The following is a 16,632-nucleotide window of genomic DNA, read 5'->3' on the forward strand; positions in this document are numbered from 1 at the left end:
AGAGTACAGAGAGGGATCTAGTGTTGCTAATGCCATTTCATGAAAATCTGTTCCAAGTAAGCTACAGCAGTATAATATGCTTCTTTTCCCCACATTCTCAAAGGCATGGAGAACAAAGATGTTGAAGTTTCACTTGACAGCAGAATTTAGACAGCTAACATCTAATTAAAGATCCAGAACTTAGAAAGCAACAGCTCTGTGTGGCAGCCAAAGTCAGCAGCTTGCCAGCTTGCCTGAGGTCTGGTACTGCATGTGCTGAGCTGCTGCCTTCCAGTTCGGTCTGTTACTCAGCATCCACCTCATGTAAATGTCTGGTACTAACAGATGAAGTGTGTGTGCATCTCAGTCGCTCTATTGTAAATGATGCATGAAGAAAAAGTGAAGTTGACAAAACACATCAGGAAGTGGCTTTCATCCAGAAACCTGGGCTGTGGTCCAGGTTCCCTTCCATACCGTCTTAGTGGTTTATTTGTCCAGGGACTAAAAGATCTCTGTTCAGACCTCTGCTCAGCTTGAACAAGTTTATAGCTACATTTTTCCACATCTCAGAAGAGTGTTGTCACATTACAGAACCTGGACAGGTTGAGGTTACTTTTTGACTTTGCTGCTTATCCTTGTTCGTGTAAAATGGAACACAAAGCTAAGAAGAAAATGAGAACAGACAACAGAGCTTGGTTTCCCAACTGGGAGTGGACATCAGTCCTCTGAGAGGGAAAGCTCTAGCTTCTTTGTATCTGCTCCCAGTGATGTTTGTGCATTATAGCTCATGATTCTTAAATGCAAAACCACATAAGGTAACCCTGAAACAGAGAGAGAATATTGGTGTCTTCCCCACACCTAGGGCTTTGCCATCCTTGTCTGGCTGCTGAAGAAAGACTTCAGAATGAGAGAGAAGATGTTAAGACAGCAAAGCAGTAGCTGCTCTTGAAGAATCTAGAAATAATACTTGGGGTTATATTCTTTCTAATATTAGTAGAGCATTTGATGATGCAGATCTTAAATATAAGCATGAAACAAATTCAATAAAAAGTATATGTTCTGAAGTTTCATTTTCTGGTTCTGCTTCTCTAGTTTTACACGTTTGAGGCAAATACATCACGTTGTAGTGTGTTCTGAACAGTCGAGCCTTAAATGACAGTAGGTTGAAATGCTGGCATGACTTTTACTGGTTCCTAGAAAGATTTTTGCAGAAATAGTTTGAGACAAGATGGATTAAGTCAGCCTTTGGTGATTCTACTGAAATAGGGGGTAGGTGAGACATAGTCCATGTGTATTGTAAACATGCATGAGACCTGAAGTTCATAATCTACCCCAGATTGAAATCTGTGAGTTTTCCTGTGATTTACCAGAAATCCTATCAAGAGGGAAATTTTTCTTTCCCAATTTTGTTCCTGAGTATTCATAAGAGTATTTAGATGCCTTTTTTCCCCCATTGATTTCCAACTACTCTTCCTGTACAATGCAACTGCTTTCCAGGAAGAAAAATATGTCTAAATGTGTCATAATACCCTTTAATTTAACCCAATGTGAAGAGCGAAGTACCACTGAGCAAGAAGAGGAAGATATGGAGGATGAATAAAATTTGATTTTGTTACAGAAGAGGTTCACTGTGTTCCTCTGATCCAGGCTCCTCATTTCACAGGTCGGCTGAGTTCTCACTGCATTACGCATGCTGTGGGAGCTGAGAAGCAGGCACTGATGTCTCTTTGACAGGCATTCCATTTCAGATCCCACAGAAGGCTCTGTAAGCTCTCTTAACCTTGAATTTAAGAGAAAATAGTGTAATACAATATCCCTCTTAAAACATTTCTGGTTCCTGTCTGTAGCCTTTCCTTCCCAAACATAATTGTTGTGTGTATGCGGTGTTCCAACAAACATTTAAAATTCCTTGTGGCGTTGTGCAATGCAGGCTGGTTGGTTTCAACATAAATCATGAAATTTGCCTGTCAAATTAAGCTATAATGATACGCAGAACAATATCAAAACGTAGGCCTTTTGGAGTCAGTCTTGTAAGCCACAGCATCATAAGGAAATGGGTAATGGTGCGCTTACTGTTACTTGGGGTTCTCTTCTTCTTTATTTTGCTTCACTTGTGGAAGAAGAATCGGTGGCAGCAACACTAGACCCTAAGTTGCTTTACATTGAGGAGAAAAGTAAGATAACTGCTTTGGAAAGTTAGTCCCAGAAAAAGCAAAGTTATTTCTAAAATAAAATATCAAGGAATGGGAAGCATGGAACAAACAGGTTTAAGACTAGTGGTACTAAATAAAGTCAATATATGCTGAGTGATGGTCTGGAGTTAGGTGCATATTGCTAGGAAATAACTGAGCCCACTCCCTGTTTTGTGGTATGAAAACCAAATAGCAACTCCAAGCCCTTTTCTTTCACTTGTTACCTGTATCTGTGTTGATTGTTTCAATAGATAGAATAATGGTTGGTTGCCCTTGGAAGCTATTTCCTTTTTCACTGAAATCCAGTCACAAGAACCCAAATGTTTGATTCCTAAATCTCCTGCTGCTGTAGTGCCTCTGGCTTGTCATGAGCCTCCCGGCCACGGTGTCCTGAAGCTCCTGCCAGCTCTGTCATGCATCCGTGCTGTGGCATGTGCCAAGATGAGTGTTTGAGGATGGTGGTGTGATAAATCCTACTTTTGGAACCTCAAGTGGTATTGAAATGGTACCAAAGCTAAAACTAGTAATGAGATGTTTAATTTAGACTGAGCTGCATTGATCTAATGAGCACTAATACTTTCCAGAGAAGTTTTTAGTGAAATTTTAATCAAAATAATGTTTGGAGGAAGAGTGCTTATTGTTTATTGCTTCTATAAAGAGTTTACCTCAGCAGATACTTATGTTATGAAATATTACATGCTTAATATAAATACTCTGTGTTCAGTTGCATACTGCTGCTCCCATTTTAACACCTGATAATAGATGTGCAAGTCAGGCAAAAAGCCACTTGCATAAATTAAATTTCAAAACGTTAATCCTTATTGTTTCCCATTCAAAAATGATTTTATTTATTAAGTGGCATTAAGTATTTTCTGATCATGTTAGTGTAATACTAATACTCTCACTTTTTTTTTCTTTTTTTTCTTTTTTTTTTTTTTTAACTATTTCTTTTAAATATTTTTTTCTTACTATCCCTTCTGGACATTTTCAGTTTAAGTGTCGATGACCTACATTAATTTTTGGTGATACTGTTTTTTTTTGTGTGTGTAACGTTGTAGTTAATACAGAGATAAACTCACCCTGATTTACTTGTTTGTAGTTGCTCTTTCTCTCTAAACTTACGGTAAGGGTGGAATGCTGATGTATCGTTATTACTGGAATTATTAAAGGAATGCTAGTTTAAAGGAATAAGGTATGCTTTTACACTGAACAAGCGTAACACAGAGGATTACTAATTTTAACTTCATTTCATATGGATAGAAAAAAATAGTGAAAGTCTTTTTTTCCCTAGCAGTTAACTGATGAACTTTAATTCATTTCCTTAACAGCTGTGTCTCAGTACATAACTGCTTGCTTTCTCCCCTTCCAGTATCTAGTGATGGACTACTATGTTGGTGGTGACTTGCTGACGCTTCTCAGTAAGTTTGAAGACAAACTTCCTGAAGATATGGCAAGGTTCTACATTGGTGAAATGGTGCTTGCTATACATTCCATACACGAGCTGCATTATGTGCACAGGTAAAGTACCATCTCGCATGAGAAAAAAACACATTTACGTCTATATGAAATTAACCTTAAAGGTATTACTACCAATACAAATGGGCGCAGCAGCCACAGGCAAGCTACAGTGGGCACATGTTTACTACAGACTGTATAATAACTGCTATAACATTTTAAATACCGAACTCTGGACTGATATTAAAAGCAGTGGTATTCATCTAACCTTTCACTAAAGCTTTTAGTTTTAATAGGACTTCTTGACTAACTCTCAGTTCTCTTCATGAAATGTGCCTACTGTAAGGCCATGATAACAGTGAATCTGTTTACCTCAGCTTATCCTCAAACTGATGAATTTTGTTAAGGGGGGGGGAGGCATGTGCCTGTCTAATTGTTTCTACAACACAGGATGCATATTTCCAGATCAGTGCCTACAATCATGGTAACTTAGGTGGTGTTCTGAAGCAGTTAAAAATATAACATTCCTTATTCTGGGTAAGAGAAAATAGGTCAGGCAGGTAAAGCACACTTCTTTTTTTTGGGTCGTCTCTCGGGGCGACTGTCTCAGAAGAGCTGTTAGTAGTGCAGGGGTGATGCTTGATAAATATTGTGTCATTTCAAGAATCTAGAACAGCTGAGAATTTCTATCCTTGGTTTTGTTTTCAGATTTAGAAACTGTGTGATATATCAATTAGAAAGCAAAATTATAATAATACTAGAAACCTTTGTGGTTATATCTTTATACACTGACCTTACAGCTTAATTTCAGTAACCAAGAAGTTAGAAAATGTTAAGTGTGAGAGTAGTGATGTTTTTCAGTTGTGTGAAGTCTGCTTATGGCCATACAGGCAGGTTTCTGAAGTCCCAGCTCAGGAGAAGGAGGCTTCATACTGTTTGCTTGGCAGGGAGATCTTAACCACTAAGTCCCTTTACCTCTTTATGCCTTAATTTCTAACTCCATAAAATACAGACAGGAATACTCCTGGGGGTAAATGTGGACAATATGCGGGGATGTTAAAATGGTACAGATTTGGAGAAGTTCACTAGAGGCACTATTGCACCCATTTCCGAGGAGTGGAACCTGACCAACATCAACTTTGCATGGGTTGAATGAATGTCTCCTGTGGCAATGGGAACGAGCGGTTCCAAGGCCAAAGCATTGGATGAATAGGAGATGTATGAATGCCCAAGAAATTACTGCTTGGCAACTGCAGTGGATTAGGAAGAAGCATGATTGCTCTGGGGAGGACTTCAAGGACCCTTTAAAGGCTTATATGACCTGTTAGCTGTAGATAGGAAACAGTGGGGCTCAGAGATGAGGCATTAAGCTTTTCTCAACAGAAACAGTGTTCCCTTAGGCAAGCGAGACCTGAATGCAAAGCAGAAAAGCAGAGATGTGGTGGATGAGATTGGCTCATGCTTCGAAAGGCACTGTGAATGATGTTATTTGAAAACCAACAACAACAAAAAAACCCTTGCATAGTTGTGTGGAAGTTTTAATAGTCCTCTGCTCATACTGAGCTTGACTCTTACTTATGGGACTGTAAGGGAAATCTGTACAGGCCTTAGAACTGAAATGTATGGAATAAATTTAACAATGGAAAATGGCTAATGAGTTCATTGGGAAACTGTAGTGAAATGGTCTAGTTTTCTGGGTTAACAGTTATTTTTCTGTCCTGTAACAAGTAAGTATGCATTTAATTTATGTTGATAGGCACACATTAGCATTGATATTTTGTCTTAATACTGCTACTAGTAGCAGCATTGATGAAGTTTCAGTAATAAATTTCAAAGTGTTACCCCTTGGTTAAAAAGTAGCAATTCAATTTTGTGTTGGAAAAATGTATCAGGATTTTTAAACATATAAGGACCCTTTGTTAAACCTATCTTGACTTTTTTTCATGTCTGCTCAAGTGTGAAATAGAATTAGCAGCTGAAAAAACAGACATTGTCAGCATCCACCTCTATGCAGCAAGGTGTTTTAGAGCATGCTTTTCATCTTGTTCCTACTAATTCAAGCCTCTTCCCCTCAAAGTAAGCTGAAGCTAGTGTACAATTCTAAAGTTTTTGAGCAAGTGTTGGTGACACTTGGAACTTCCCATTTGAAAAGAAATTCCGCATTCTGTGGTGCAACAGGACTGGTGGGTTTAAGATAAAGCACGTGTTCTATTTATTAATAACACAGTATTATTGGAATATATATGGTATCTAAAACAAAACCCCCAGATTTGTTGGTTTGGTTATCTTTTTTTGGCTACCTCAGTCAATATTTCAAAATGGCGTGGTGAAATGCTGGCATGTTGTGAGCTGGTCCTGGGTGGTGTTGGCTACGGAAAGGGAAGGACACTGGTGCAAGTTAGCTTGCAAGACTTGGATGTTCTCATTCTTAGCCTGCAGAACTGGTGTGTAGCTGGCTTAGTTTTACTTTCTGCCCTTGCTCATCTCTCTGCCTTTCTCAACATATTGACTTAGTGCTCTGAAAATAACACTGTATATTTTGAGGCTATCAATTAAAAAAACATGTAGTGGGCATCAAGACTGTCATTATTAAATTGAATGTCTTTGTCCATCTTATAGTTTTACTTTACCTTGTGTGAATTTGAGCACAAAGAGGTAAGAGAAAATGTAGTTGGTGGACTAAATTTAATTTACATGCACTAAATCTTTTTCGGCTGCCTTCTTGGTATCAAAAATAATATTAAGTAATGAGCTACAATGACATGGAAATCTTAGTTTTAGCATGCAGAATGCCATCTATAACTTGCTGTGTACATGTATGAATAGCAATGAAGTGGTTGATCCAGGAGATTTTCTCCCATTACTGTATCCTGTTGAAACGTCATTGCCCTGATCCCAGAGCTGGGGGAATTCAGTGCTCTGTAGAGTAACTGCTGCATATACACAGGATGCAAATGTCTTCAGGTACCCATAGAAGCAAATATGTTATGCAGTAGTATATAGACAGTCTTGAACAGCACGTGAAAAATGCTGGACAAAATTTAGAGAAACAATGATAAATCTTTCTAGATAAGAAGCTGTAAGTTAGCTATAAATCTTGGCAAAAAAAAAAAAAAATCAAATTAAAAAATTGCCTCTTCTCTTTTATCTTTCTTGCCCCTCAAAAAGTATATTAGGATGCGTATAATCTTGAAAGGAGGTTGATAAGGTAAACTACCTATCTGTTAGTTGTACCATTCTGCATAACTGTTCTGCTTGATTATGGGAGCAGAGCTCAGCTTTGATGGGCTGAAAATCTGATGTAATCTGAAGCTTCAATATTGCAGGCAAAGTTTCAAGTCGTCAGGAAGAAAGGGTCAAAATAAAGAGATTACACCAGTGGGTACCCAATATAAAACTGTTATTTTGATGCAATCTGTACAATCGGAGCTCATACTTAGTATTTAATTTTTTCACTTTTTTCTGTTATGACAGGGACATAAAGCCTGATAATGTTCTTTTGGACATGAATGGCCACATACGACTGGCAGACTTCGGGTCCTGTCTGAAAATGAGTGAAGATGGCACAGTATGTATGAAGCAAAATTAAATTGCATTGCTGGTAGTGGTACCTTTTATGTGAGTTGCTGATCTTAACTCTACTACATGTTATCAGTGTGCACCAAGGAGGTGTGATAGTTTGTAAACTTCTTGGCTTGCTAAAAATTGAGGGAAATGTGCAACTCACCACATTTATATAAAACACTTTTCCCTCTTCTTGTTTTACAGGCTGTAAAACAAGTTTAAGTTATTCTTTGCAATGTTTTTCTGTCTTTCACCTTTTTTCCTACTAGTGATTCAGTTCTCATGAGATATTTATGAACTGGCCAAAGAGCCTGTGCTAAAAAAGGATAAAAATTTGATGTTATTTATGCACTGGAATCATGGGTGACCAGGAACCTAGCAGTCATGACAGATTTAAAGTAAAAGTAATCCAAAATGAGCACGTACTTACTAAGTAGTTTATTTTACATGCCTTTTACAAAAGAAACAGCAATACTGTGGTAATTTGCTATCTTGAGTACCAGATAGGATACACTCCTAAGAGTTAAATTGCTCATGAGGTTTTCTGCTCTCCCTAGTTCGAGGTGCTTCTAAGAGTATCAATTCTGCCAAAATGCAGCATGTAATATTCACTGGGTATGGCACAAACTCCAGGTTCTGGTGACATTCTGTAGTCATAGAATGCCTCGTAAGGATTTACCATATTAAAAGACAGAATAAATTGGAAGGAGCCATTGTAACTCCATTAACCCTTAGAATGCATTCCTAGAGCTTACTTTTCTGCCACTGCCCTGATGGTCAAGGCTTTCCTACTACTAGGACACAAGGAAACTAATTACATTAATTCCTGTATTTTATCCACAATTATGCTATATAAGTGTTAAACCAGTTTTGAACATAGTAAAAAATAGGGCAGTACTTGCCCTGGAACCTTGTTTTACTATCTTCAAATGAAACTGTAAAACTTGAGTATAGAGCTTGAACTCCGTGCTTTTTCTTTTTTCATTTCAGCTTCTGGCAACCAATTGCAGTTTTTAAGTATAAAAATACACACACACACATATATAAAGGCAAAACATTTTCCTGTCTGTCTGCATTCTGAAAACAGCTATGACTATTTTGAGTGTTTACTGTTTGGAGAATAAAATGTACTGATTTTATGTAGAAGTGGACTGAATCGTAGTCTGTTACTTTCTGAATATCATCCTTATTTTGTTGCTGTCATTTTTTAATAAATGTCTTCCCTTCCCAGAATAATGTACTGATGTATCTGTTTGTAGAAGTACTAGTGTGTGAGTAAATGTTGCTGCGAGAACCTGAAAACTAACCAGAACGGTGTTTGCTTTATTTTCAAGGTGCAGTCCTCGGTAGCAGTGGGTACACCTGACTATATCTCCCCTGAGATACTGCAAGCAATGGAGGATGGAATGGGAAAATACGGACCTGAATGCGACTGGTGGTCACTGGGTGTCTGCATGTATGAAATGCTTTATGGTGAAACACCCTTTTATGCAGAATCCTTAGTGGAAACATACGGGAAGATTATGAACCATGAAGTAAGAAATAAATACATTCATCTTGATTTTAATGTTTACAGAGAGACTGATGTATCTTCAAAATACTGCTGTGGGTGGTAGTTCATTGCTTCTTTCATGGTGATTTAGAACCATATCTAACTGTAGATTTGTTAGTTCAGTTTTTAGGAAAATTGGCATCCCTGAACTGTAGAAATCGAATTCTTTGTTAATTTAATTTTTTTTTCTAAATGGTGATGTTCTTCTTAAAAAATCTTTAACAGTCTTCATGAAACAAAAATTAAAAACAACTCTTATGTTAGGCCTATTGAAAGTTTCTTCTGGACTGCACAGGAGAAATGAAGTAATGCATTACATATGCAGCTGTGCACATTTTGTCACACTGCTAATCAGTACAAAAAACGGAAACAGACAAGTCAACCAGTGTGGACATGAGCTGCATGAAGAACATGAGGTCAGGGGAGAGTTGCTCAGAATAGAAGTGGCATAAAAACACGAGCTTTTGAGCTGCATGAAGAATGTGAGGTCAGGGGATTTTGTCCAGAGTCAAAGTGGTAGAAAAGTGTTGAAACTTCTGTGTGCCGTGTGAATTATTATTAGAGTAATTATACTCTAATTATATTAGAGTAAGAATTAACCAGTTCATGGTGTCCTTTTGAGAGGTGTGGTAGGAGTATGTGCTTATGGGTGTCCTCTTCTTAGCTAGCCAGAAGCTGTTGTACAGGGAGTGCTGCTGCATTTTCTTCCCAGGTTGAATGTACTGGTGTTTACAGTGCTGTGCTCTCACAGTGAAGTAGTGATGGATAAGACATGAAATCCTTCCTAGAGCTGACACCCTTGCCGTGATCAACATTAATCTCTCTATTGCTTCAATTTCTTCAATGAACTAATTGGTGGCAAGCTTTTCTGTATTATGTTAGAAATATGTAACCAGCTTGTGGGTAACTGCTGGCTACCTAGCTGTTAACCTGCTTGCAAGGATGTTTAAAGCCGTTGCCCTGCAGATTTAATATTGCAATCTCATTTGGACACAAAATCAATGTGATTTTATGTTTTTCAATGGGCGTTCTAAACTTTAATGTGAATTATGCTATTTTGGTCCCTAACGGTCTGATTCTGCCCTTGAAAAGATGTATTGTACAACGTTAAATATTCTATAGTCTTTTATTGAAAAAACAACAAACAAGAACCTTCAATATTTTAGCTTACTACTACTTCCACTATATAGTCAAGAATTCTTCCCAATTTTATCTAGAGTAACATTATGTGTTAGTGGGAAGTACATTTCTGGATCTTTTGTTTGAGATAATATAAATCTTAGTGAAATTATATTTTGATAGGAAAATTATAGTAATATTAGTAATTATATTTTGATATATAGTAGTTAGATTTTGATAGGGAAAATGTATAAATTAGAAAAATACGTCTTTAATTATAACAGTGTTTTGTGGGGGATTGACTAACATTGTGGGTTATTAAGAGCTGAAATAAATAAAATCTCAAGGAGTAGACCTTCATCAGATCAGTGGATCTATGACTAAGAATACCACTGAGTGCATGCCATTATAGCATGATCTTTAATGTACTGTAGTGTGTCAAAACATCTGTCCGGCTTCCAAAAAAGGTTTGCTTTTCATAAGAGTTACTGTACTCACAATTAGTTTCAAACAGATCTGTGTGAAAGGAATCAAGAAGTGATTACTTGCCCTCAAAATCCATTTTAAGACAACAAGTCTATCACTGAATGTATTGTACTGTGCTCTGCTGCTGCTGCTCCCTGGGACTAGAACAATGTCTGCCTATTTGTTTCCAATTTTGTTGGAGTAATTTAGCACTTTCTTTTTCAAATCACTGTTGAAATCTACGGAATGGATTCATTTTAAAATGTCTCAATTTTTATTTTTTTTTTTGCAGGAAAGATTTCAGTTTCCATCCCACGTTACAGATGTATCTGAAGAAGCAAAAGATCTTATTCAGCGACTTATCTGCAGCAGAGAACGTAGACTGGGACAGAATGGAATAGAGGATTTTAAGTCTCATGCATTTTTTGAAGGACTTAATTGGGACAACATCCGAAACCTAGAAGCACCTTATATTCCAGAAGTTAGCAGTCCGTCTGACACCTCAAACTTTGATGTGGATGATGATGTTTTAAGAAATCCAGTGAGTCTTTTATTTTAATATTACTACTGCAAGTCTGCAACTTCGCTGCACTGCAACTTTGCTGCACTGTTTTAGGGATATGGTTTAGTGGGGACTGCTAGCGTTAGGTCAGAGGTTGGACTCGATGATCTTGAGGTCTCTTCCAACCTAGAAATTCTGTGATTCTGTAAGGTAGTAGTGAGAACTTGATTTCAAAATTGATGCGTGCCTTTTGTTTGTTTGTAATTTTTTAAGTAAAAGGAGCAAATAGAGAGTATGTTAATAAGCTGTGCGAATGAAATAAGATTTCTTCTTATTATTTTGTTCTAAATTCTAAAAAGCCATGAGACAGATTCCTGAGTCTAGCAAATTTAGTTGTACTTTCTTATGGATATGCACTGTGGTACAATCTTACAGGAACAGGTAGTATTCTTATTGCAGTCATAATGACATCAATGGGCAAATGAAGATCCACAAGCAGGAATGCTCTGAGAAACTTCAGAAGAATGAAACCCCACTAAACTGTTGTTATTTATATCAGAACTGACCCAGTTTGTCAAGTGTTACCATTAAGAAAAGAAGCTCACAATTTCTGAAAACCCAGAATGACAAAGGGTTGATTTTTTTTTTTCATGTTTGGAATGACTTATTCAATGCTAAAACAAGAAAAATAGCACGGTCAGTCAAAATGAAAAGACTTAGGCAGGAAAAAAAAAAATTACCTTTACAAGAATTTTGAATTTATTTATTTAAAATTATTTTGTTTTATTTGTTATCAACTATGAATAACATCTGTCTTCAAATAAGTATATATTCTTCATGCAGCTTGTAATAGCAGCAGCCCAGGTGAGAGAACTCAGATTGCTGCTACTTAAGTCACTTAAGAACCAGGCGGCTGTTTGGGTGTGGGGGCATTGGTGTTCTGCTCCTCCATTTCCATTGTGTTAGTAGTTTACGAACTCCTATCAGGAAGTGTAGGGAGTTTTCATGGCAATTTGTTCATCAGCTTGCATTTGAAAAAATGAAGAGCTTTTTTGGCTTGGTTTTTGATTACCTGGCTAGCAGTAACAAGAACACTAAAGAAAACAGCATGCATTTTCATGCCAGGTCACTTTTAATTAGGAACTTGGAAGTTTCGGGTTTTCTTTTAATGGTTGTATTGTGCTTTGAACTTGTTGAAATGCTTCCCTTTCAAGTGCCAGTTCACAAAAAGGAGGCTCCTAAATTCAGGTCATTATATTAAGTGACCTAATCTGAAATAAAGTTCATACAAGGACAATGGAAGGCTATGCAGTGAAGCAGAATTGCCAATTGTGAATTGGTGTCCTCTAAGAAAAGGCTTTCCATCAGCTGTTTTTTCTAAACTATTACGACTAAATCAAATAGCTTTAGTTCTGCATGGGTTCTCTTTTGGGTTTTCATGCCTGTTGTTTTTATGCAGGAAGTGGTGCCACCAAGTTCTCATACAGGCTTCTCTGGATTGCATTTACCATTTGTTGGGTTTACATACACAACTGATAGGTAAGCAAAGGACATGTTGTTCATTAAACTTGTTTCCCAAATACAGCTAATTCTAGGAAGATGTCATTTTTATAAACAAGTAGAAAGATTGATGTCTGTGTGTCAGTGGATTAAATCTTTATCCCATTTTTTTCATGTGAACGTGTTTTGATTATGCTTGCCAAGATTAAATGCTTCTGTATTTAATTTCCATTATTTGAAACAAATGAAATTTAAGGGACTAGATTTGTCACGTTAGGTGGGTATAAACTTGCTTTTCCTGCCTTAAGAGGCTAAAAGCAAGTTCTTGTCCATGTTGTGTGTCTGCCAGAAACAATTCAGGATTAGTTTATTGCTCCTAAGCCTTGTTGACAGGCAAAGTTAATATACCTTAGTGTTACTCTAATTCAGGTTCCTGATTTTCAGATGGTTCTGAGCACAGACAAAGCTAGCTCACTTTGCCAATCTTTGAAATGGAAGTAAGCCTCCATCTGTCTTCAGAGATCCCTCAAATACATACTTGTGCCTCTGTGTGGTTATTCTGTCCTTTTTGTTATTCCCTTGTTTCCATTTGCTGAGATTTATCTCCACGATACTGTTGCAGAAAGGACCCAGTGCACTCATCTTTTTCAGGGTAAAATCACATGGCTTAACTAAATCTATCCAACTTCTGGCTTTCTTTCTCAGCTGTTTCAGTGCAGGTACACATTCCATTCTGCTTCCTTTGCTGTCAGGCAGTAACTTTTGACAGAGGGAGTTAATGTTTTTAATCATTCAAGCAGTTTGTAAAGTGAACATAAATCAGCATCATTAAGGTCCTGAATGCAAGTATCTTAATTCTACACCAGCATACACAGTAGCTAGGGAGTAATCACTATATCTACCCTGACTGTTATCTCAACAGTAACGACTACTGTGCTAATTGTTCTTGTAAATTTAAGGTGCATATTTGGTGGAATCCCAGCGTGTCGCTGCTGTAGACTACTGTGAGTATTTATTAGAATATTCTAACTTAGGTATTTGTTTTCAGCTCTTTATCTGACAGAGGCACTTTAAAGAGTGCAATGCAATCTGACACTGTAACCAAAGACGTGGATGTACAGCGTGACTTAAAGAACACTTCACAAATAGAGGGTTATGAAAAGAAAATAAGGAAATTAGAGCAAGAAAAGCAGGATTTGAACCGAAAACTGCAAGGTTAGTCACTTACATTTCTTTGGGTTCTTAGTTCTTCTCATTAGGAAGAATTGGAATGTATTTTATTGAATAACTTTTTTTCCTTCCTTTCTGGATTTTAAGAATCTACGCAGACAATGCAGAGCCTCCAAGGTCCAGTGTGTGTTACAGTAAATACGAACCGTGATAAGGAAATAAAAAAATTAAATGAAGAAATTGAACGGTTGAAGAACAAATTAACAGGTAAGACTCTAGCATGATTAGTGGCAATTATAGCAAGGCAGCTTAATGTTAACAGTAGTAGCAAAATACATCCTTTGGTTTTGCAATAATTACAATTAATGTTATTGAGGTATTTAAAAAAAAAAAAGTTTTAAAGCCTTGTTCAAAACTAAGAGGCATTTCCGTTTTTCTAGGCAAGCACTTAACTTTTTCTTCCACTTCCTTATCCTGACAGCATATGCTAGTGTGGGGAGTCTAGAGTACAATGTTAATTGCCATAAAAAACTTGGGAGATCCTGTTCCCTTTCTTTTTTGGGGGTATATTTTTGGAACAGTTTTACTGGAGGCATATGTAAGAGAGAACAGGGATAAAAGATTAGCTGCCCTTTAGTAACATCGGAGGATAGGTTGGGGTAGGGGGTTATATGATAATTCACATCTAAATGTTTCTGAGCTCCTGCTCCCTTTGTGTTTCTGTCTGGTGATGCATCAATTAGGAAGTGTTGCACAAAAACAAATACTGGCATCTGTCCTGAGAGAAGGCTGACTCATCCCTATCACTGAAAATCTGTTGCTTGACAATGCTATTAGTTTATGCATACAAACCTCCTGTTAGTGTCTGATTTTTAAGAGGGAATCAGTCATAAACTAAATGGTAGTTTTGAATCCTGATGACTTGGCTGCGAGGTTTATAGGGGCCTGTATTATCTAGTGAGGGAGTTCAGATGCCAAGTTGCTGATGCCCAAAACCTCCAACTGTTGTCTTCCATTCAGGAGGACTTGGGTTTTTTTTCTTTTCTTTTTTTTTTTTATCGGTCTTTTTTTTTTTTTCTTGCTTCAAATTCCTAATACAATCTTAATTCATTATCTTGTTTTGTGTGTCAGTTCATTGTCTATCACAACTGATAGTTTTTCTTACAGTTTGGCAATATATAACACCCTTAAGTACATCTGCTGTGAAATCAGTGTTGCTGAGTGCTACCCCTTCACCCCCCCCACCCCCTCCCACCCCCCCCCCCCCAAAAAAAAAAGTACCATCAAAAATCTATTCTTATGTATTCTGTAGTAGGTTTGTCAAAATGGTTAGATTAAGGTGCCGCTTCTGCAAATGGGTTAGATTTATCCCGTTCTTCAGCCTATTGTGTGCTGTTATATACTGAAAACTAGCAGTGCAGTCTGGTTTAAAAAGAAATAGCATTGGTTCATGCAGAGTGGGAGGGAGTTTAGCACAGCTTTTGTCCTAAAATGAGAAAATTAAAATTACTTTAATCATTACAGCAGTGCTTGGGATCTCTGAATAGGTAGGTCTAATTTCCTGTTCTGCCACAGACATCAATGAAACTTGAGTGATACAGTTATTCCCTGTGCAATTTCTTACTTATTTGTTTAAAAGTAGTAATTAAAACCAAATGGAGAATGGCACTTCAGTTTCTTACCAGCTCTAAGACTGAGCAGAAATATAAAAAGGTGGTTAGTCTTCTGTGTGTAAAGGTGATAATTTCAAATCAAATTTGTTTTTTGGGTTGGTTTTTTTTTTTTGAGACTAAAGGGAGAACTGCCAGGAGAATATACTGGTAGGAATATGGACAGTTTACGTCTTGAATCTGCCTCATGCAGGATGGTATTGCCTTCCCAGATTGTTAGCTCTTATCTACTCTAGGAAATAAATAGTCCTTTCCTGTCTTGCTGGATGCACTAATAACTGTAGTCTTACTTGTCATACAATGAAAACTATTTAGGAGACAAATTACTAGGACTGGAATTCCAACAACTGAAAAAAAACAAAAAACAAAAAACTCTCTGCTAAGGCTTTTTCACCTCAAGAGATAAGTCTTCGGGTGGTGTGATTTTGTGTTTTTTTTTTTGTTGATTTTGATATGCTGAGAAAATTAAGTGGAGCTGTCAATGCACTGAAATTACCTTAAGCTGTCTAAAAATGGAATGGAGAATTTAATTTTCCAAGCAAAGTTATGCCATTTATTTAAGTAATGTTTCTTACTTGGTATAAATTTAGGACCAGTTGTCTTTATTATGTATTACTCTGCAGATATAAGTAAGCTGGAAGGGCAGCTTGCAGACGCAGTGGCTTTTCGGCAAGAACACGAAGACTCTATACATAAGTTGAAAGGACTGGAAAAACAGTGCAGAGTACTGCGGCAAGAAAAGGAGGACCTTCATAAGGTGAATATGGTTAGAAATGGTCACATAAAATAGTTCTAGAACAATTTTATTTTGATTGCTGTTTCAGCATTTGGAATGTTGCTTTTCAAAATATATTGAGATGTTAGTGAGCCCGTTAATCTCGTTAGCAATACAGTTGTTTTCCCAGGTGGCACACTTTTTGAAAGGTGATTGACATCTTACTAATTTTAAGTGTGTTCTGTTAGATGGGAAGACCACCTTTTAGTACTGACTTGTTCACTATGTTTATATCTTGGAAGACAACTGCAGGTTACATCCCCAGGTAGTGACACAAAAGCTAACAGACTGTATAATCACAAAGCTCAATAGGATTTGATTCGCCCAAGAAATACGTATGTTAAGTTTGAAACTGCTTGGGGATGGGAGGGAATTTTCTAAAGAATGGCTTTAGTTTAACTATTTTTTTTTTTCAAGATACTTCAATATACCCAGGAGTTAAATTCACAGATTTATGGCTTGTTGTCAGTTATATAGATGCTGAAATATATGAACGAGTAAACAGAGCTAAGTCACTGTGCCAGCTTGAGCCCACTTATTCTTTATAATACCAAAAGGTTAATTACTGCTTGAGGATGACTTTCATATCATTGCTAAGTATACTTACTGTTGTGTAAATTACACTTTTATTTGCTTCCTAAAATGTAACAGAATGCTATGTTAGGTCACCAAAATACTTTACAGTAAAG

At 37.1% G+C, this 16,632-nt stretch overlaps 1 protein-coding gene across 3 annotated transcripts in view; it reads left to right on the forward strand.

Annotated features, from left to right (window-relative positions):
- The window catches only part of CDC42BPB (CDC42 binding protein kinase beta), a 94,332-nt gene that overhangs the window by 43,583 nt on the left and 34,117 nt on the right, over positions 1-16,632 (forward strand). For all 3 annotated transcript variants that reach the window (XM_082761408.1, XM_082761410.1, XM_082761409.1), the window contains exons 5-12: positions 3,541-3,689; positions 7,101-7,194; positions 8,525-8,725; positions 10,619-10,867; positions 12,288-12,367; positions 13,377-13,543; positions 13,646-13,765; positions 15,792-15,925. In XM_082761408.1, coding sequence (XP_082617534.1) covers positions 3,541-3,689; positions 7,101-7,194; positions 8,525-8,725; positions 10,619-10,867; positions 12,288-12,367; positions 13,377-13,543; positions 13,646-13,765; positions 15,792-15,925 — 1,194 coding nt within the window. The remainder of the gene's footprint in view (positions 1-3,540; positions 3,690-7,100; positions 7,195-8,524; positions 8,726-10,618; positions 10,868-12,287; positions 12,368-13,376; positions 13,544-13,645; positions 13,766-15,791; positions 15,926-16,632) is intronic.

The sequence above is a fragment of the Aythya marila genome (genome assembly GCF_965140915.1).
Source record: "Aythya marila genome assembly, chromosome: 5".
In the NCBI taxonomy this organism is placed as follows: Eukaryota; Metazoa; Chordata; class Aves; order Anseriformes; family Anatidae; genus Aythya; species Aythya marila.